Source organism: Cricetulus griseus, chromosome X (assembly GCF_003668045.3).
Source record: "Cricetulus griseus strain 17A/GY chromosome X, alternate assembly CriGri-PICRH-1.0, whole genome shotgun sequence".
Taxonomy (NCBI): Eukaryota; Metazoa; Chordata; class Mammalia; order Rodentia; family Cricetidae; genus Cricetulus; species Cricetulus griseus.
Window position 1 is genome coordinate 74,321,117 of NC_048604.1, and position 5,458 is coordinate 74,326,574.

At 33.4% G+C, this 5,458-nt stretch overlaps 1 protein-coding gene across 1 annotated transcript; it reads left to right on the forward strand.

The window, feature by feature from the left end:
- Positions 1-4,073: 4,073 nt before the first annotated feature.
- Positions 4,074-4,841, forward strand: LOC100756289 (elongation factor 1-alpha 1). The gene is made up of 2 exons (XM_035449733.1): positions 4,074-4,085; positions 4,188-4,841. The coding sequence occupies exons 1-2, from the start codon at positions 4,074-4,076 to the stop codon at positions 4,545-4,547; spliced, it is 372 nt and encodes a 123-aa protein (XP_035305624.1). The 3' UTR covers positions 4,548-4,841.
- Positions 4,842-5,458: the final 617 nt, after the last annotated feature.

Consider the following 5,458-nt stretch of genomic DNA (forward strand, 5'->3'; position numbering starts at 1 on the left):
TCAAAAGGTCATTTACATATAAAATTAAATATTTTCTTAAATCCAAAAGGAAACCTGAACATATCAACTAGACTTCCAGTTTCTCCTTTTGCCCTAATGATTCTCAATCATTAATTTGCTTTTGATTTGTATGAACTTCCTTTTCATGGATATTTCATACTAAATCGAGAAAAATAATATGTGACCTTTTTGTATATGGCTTTTTCAATTAGTATAATGCATCTAATATTCATTTACATGGCAGTATGTATCACCACCAAATTTCTTTTTTGTGAGTAATATTCTTTTGGATGGATATAGTGCATTGTATTTAACTGCTCATCAAAGGATAGACAGTTGGGTGGGCATTTTAAATAGTATTGCTACAACAAATCTTTTATGCTTTACATCTGTTTGAATATTTGTTTTTAATTATTTCTAAAAGATTCTACATGTAGAAAATGAATTTCTATGGCTTATGATAACTTCATATTTAAACTGTATAAGCAAATGCGAAACTGCTTTTTAAAAGATGTACACCATTTTATATTTCCACTAAGAACTACATGTTACCAATTTCCCCACATCTTCACTAGTACACAATTTTATGGTTTTCTAAATTATTATAGTTATGTAGTGAAAGTTAAGTGTGTTAACTTTGCATTTCCCTACTGACCAGTGATGTGGGCTATCTTTTCAGCTGTCTGCTTATCATGTACATAGTCTCTATTGAGGCCAACATATAATTAAGTTTTTTCCCATTTATAGTTGAGTACTTTTAGTAAGATTTATTTATATTCTGAAGTGGAATATTAATTTTCATTTGATCCACTCAAATGTTTAGAGATAAATATTGTATTTTGTTAAGTATGACTTTATCTAAACACATACCAATGAATTAAATGTACTGCTATTTTATCAAATAATTTTATGTATTTTCAAATGGAGTAGACTTCTCTTTTTTGTGATTTCAGTGTATTGCTTTGTTACCATGGCAATTCTGGTTTTATAAAATAAGTTAAAGTGTTTCCATCTATTGTTTAAAGAGCAGGCAAAGCATGACTGCACCCTTTTATTTCTTTTATATAGTATCTGCATATTTAACACAATCTGGATTGGAACTTGCTAAGTAGTGTAGGTTGGCCTAGAATGTATGGCCCTCCGGCCTCTTTGTCTCGAGTGCTACGATTATAGGGATACATCACTGAACTATGTTCTTCTTTAAATGTTTAGTGGAATTCATGGAGCCACACAGTCTTGGTAAATGTTGGGACTTATGCCTATGCAATTAGTATTTTATTTGTCATAGTTATGTTCTAGTTTGTTTATTTTTCTTCAGGTAGTTGTGGTACATTTTGGGTTCTAGGAAATTGTGTATGTCATCTAGGTTACCAGTTTCCCAACTTATTATAGTCTACTACAATCATGTTTATATAAGTAAGACTGACTTGTATTGTTTCACTTTCATTTCATAGTGGATATGTATTCTAGTTTTTTCATTGCCACTCCAAGTTTTGTCAACTTTGTTTTTCTTTTAAATCTATATTTTAGATTCATTAATTCCCTTTTCCATTTTGTTTTCACTTTCATGATTTTGTTCTAAGATTTACTTTTTTCTTCATTTTTTTTGTTTTTTTCCTCCATTTTTATTTAAATTAGAAACAAGATTGTTTTACATGTCAACCCTAGTTCCCTCTGCCTCCCCTCCTCTCCTGCTCCCCACTAACACCCTACCTACCCCATACCATTTCTGCTCTCCAGGGAGAGTGAGGCTCTTCCATAGGGGGGTCTTTCTTTTTCTTTTACATTTCCATTTAAAGACTTAAAGTTCCTTAATATTTGAACTTACCTTATTGAGTTGCATTGTGTGCTCCTGATTGTATCCTTTAGGAAAGATAAATGCCAAATACCCTAAACCATACACTTCTCAAAGAAATAAATATGTTACACATTGAGCACCTAGGGAGCATACTTCTAAATAATAAGTCCATTCTACTTTATTTAGAAATGTCATCATTCATTCTCAACAGACAAAATTAAACATAGATTTGTGTACCAATATACCATATCATCTATAAATAGTAATCTCTAAACAGAAAAATCTTAAATGTATTTCTGAAAAAGATGCTATAACTCAATGATCTTGATAAAATGCCATCAATCATAATTATCCCTAAAATGCCATATAATTGAAAGTTGTATTTTTCTGCCAATTGCTAGATTTTCTGCAAAAATTTTGCTTATATAGGAACATAGAAGCCCTCTGTCTTCCAGTTTTCATACTTCTCTAAATAACGTGAAAATTTGTGGATGATCCTCCTTGGAAGTACTTATTTTTAAAACATTTTTTCTTTAAAACAAAGTCAGGTACTTTAATTTGAATAGAATTTTTCAAATTAAAAGACCCAGCAGCATTAAATTTCTTTCTGATCATTGATTTTATTTAACCTTAGTTTTCATTTTCATACCTTTTAAGGTATTTCATTATTTTCCTGTATTTTCTTCTTTGATGTTCACCTCCCGCTCCAGTCTTGCTGATAGAGTGACTTATTTCTCTCTTGGTATTGTTTTATCATTCGGAGAAAAATCTGAAATCCTTAATAATTATGCTACCATTATTCAAATATATTTCTCATTCTATAAATATAAGTAATTTGCTATTTTCTACAGCAAACATGTATAACTCTAATAATTAGATAAAAAGAATCATTTGCTATATTAAGCAAAAGCCAAACCAAATCACACAGAGATTATATATTGAAGATTTCTTCAAAATTCACAATGCTTTAAATACTTATTAGGCACTTGCTGTGTGCCAGTTCTTCACAAATATTATTTTAACTAAGTTAATTCACTAATTTAGCAACTTTATATTGAACATCTGTTGCCAATAAACATCTGTCTCAATAAACAAAATTTTACAGGCAAGGCAATCATAAATATGTACTTGGAAATCACACAGCTAGTTAAAGAAAGACAAGTTTAAATCCAGCCAAAATTGTCATGCTTCTTACCATGCACTGCTGATGTAAGTGTCTGTGGCTGCTCTGACAGGGGTCACCAGACTGCTCTGACTGGTTTTTGTTTGTTTGTTTGTTTGTTTACTTATCAATGTGTTGTTTCATTTCCATATATTTGAGTCCCTATGTTTTTATCATGTTTTTATATTATAAATTAATAATCATCATTTATACCTGATTTTATTCTAGTTTCATATTTTCAAACTTCCTTGATTTTTTCCTGTGATTTTAAAGTTCTTTTCCTTGTTGATTATCCTGGAGATTATAATTATTTTAATTTATAACAATCAAATTTGACTTAATACAAATGTATTGGTAGAATGCACATGCCATGATATTTATATTTTTGTATGGCCCAAAACACAGATTTACAATTACTGTTTTATACATTTGTCTTTTTAGTAATGTGGGGCTCTAAAGGAATTACCAACCAAAATTACAACAGTACTACTCTTTTTATTTGTGTATCTACATTTATTGTTGCTCCTCATTTATTCACCTGACTTTAAGATATTAATAATTTCATGACATCCTCTAAAGCAAGTCTACATATCATACACTCTAACATTTTACATTTACACAACTCCTGTAATCAGATTGGTGACTACCTTAATTGTCATCATAGAACCTTCATCTAGTAACTGATGGAAGCAGAAGCAGAGATTCACAGCTAAGCACTGAGCTGAACTCCTGGAATCCACTTGCAGAGAAGGAGGAGTGATGAGCAAAGGGGACAAGACCAGGCTGGAAAAACCCACAGAAACAGCTGATCCAATCAAGTGGGAGCACACAGACTCCAGACTGACAGCTGGGAAACCTGCATAGGACCAAACCAGGCCCTCTGAATGTGGGTATCAGTTGGCAGGATTGGGCAGTTTATGGGACCACTGGTAGTGGGACCAGTATTTATCTCTAGTGCATGAGCTGGCGTTTTGGAGCCCATTCCTTATGGAGGGATACCTTGTTCATCCTAGATATAGGAGGAGGGCCTTGGCACTGCCTCAGTGGAATGTGACAGACTTTGTTGACTCCAGTGAGAGGCCTCACCCTGTCTTAGGAGTGGATGGGGGTGAGATGGGGGAGAAGGTGAGGAGAGTGAGAAGAAGGGAGGGAGGGGGAACTGGGATTGGTATGTAAAATTTTAAAAAGATTGTTTTAAACAAAACAAAACAATGCTCCACTCTAAAGATATTCTTCCTGAACCATCCAGGCCAAATTAGTGCTGGCTATGCTCCTGTACTGGATTGTCACACAGCTCACATATCATGCAAGTTTGCTGAGCTTAAGGAGAAGATTGATTGCCGTTCTGGTAAGAAGCTGGAAAATGGCCCTAAATTTTTGAAATCTGGTGATGCAGCCATCGTTGATATGCTTTCTGGCAAGCCCATGTGTGTTGAGAGTTTCTCTGACTATCCTCCACTGGGTCGTTTTGCTGTTCACGACATGAGGCAGACAGTTGCTGTGGGTGTCATCAAAGCTGTGGACAAGAAGGCTGCTGGAGCGGGCAAAGTCACCAAGTTGGCCCAGAAAGCTCAGAAGGCTAAATGAATATTACCCCTGACACCTGCCATCCCAGTCTTAATCAGTGGTGGAAGAACGGTCTCAGAACTGTTTGTCTCAATTGGCCATTTAAGTTTAATAGTGAAAGACTGGTTAATGATAACAATGCATCGGAAAAACCTTCAGGGGGAAAGGAGAATGTTTTGTGGACCATTTTTGTGTGTGTGGCAGTTTTAAGTTATTAGTTTTCAAAATCAGTACTTTTTAATGGAAACAACTTGACCAAAAATCTGTCACAGAATTTTGAGACCCATTAAAATACAAGTTTAATGAGAAAAAAAACACAAAAGAAGGTATCAATCTAAATGAAAACAGACACAAGAATCATACCAAAAAAGGTAATACAATGATATACAAAACAAAAAATTTACTGAGCTCCATACTAGACAATAAAGAAATAAAGATAATCTCTCTAATCTCTATTTCTCATTTAGTAATCACTATGTTAGTATCAATCAAATTTATATAATTTACAGAGTAAATTAAATTCATTAAGATATGTTTGATTAGTTCTTTAAGATGTATATACTCATGGAACTAGCAGTCATAATCCAGATAAACGTCATTTCTTTGCAATGTATCCTCTTCTTCCTGGGACCTTAGCAAGCACTGATCTGGCAGAACTGCAGAAAATGCATAGGCTCATACAGTACATGGTTTTGCATGCTGATACTTTCTCTTAGTATAACTTTTATTCATTCATGTAGTGGTGACATATTTATTTTAATTTTGTGAGTGGTAGTTAGCATGTCACATGGATATACCAAATGTTGCTTGTTTAAATTTATTGAGAGACATTTGGATTTTTTCCAGTTTGTTCCAGTTTCTGATTATTGCAAGCACTGCTGTTATAAATAGTTGTACAAATGTCTATGTGAACATATGTTGACAATTTTCTG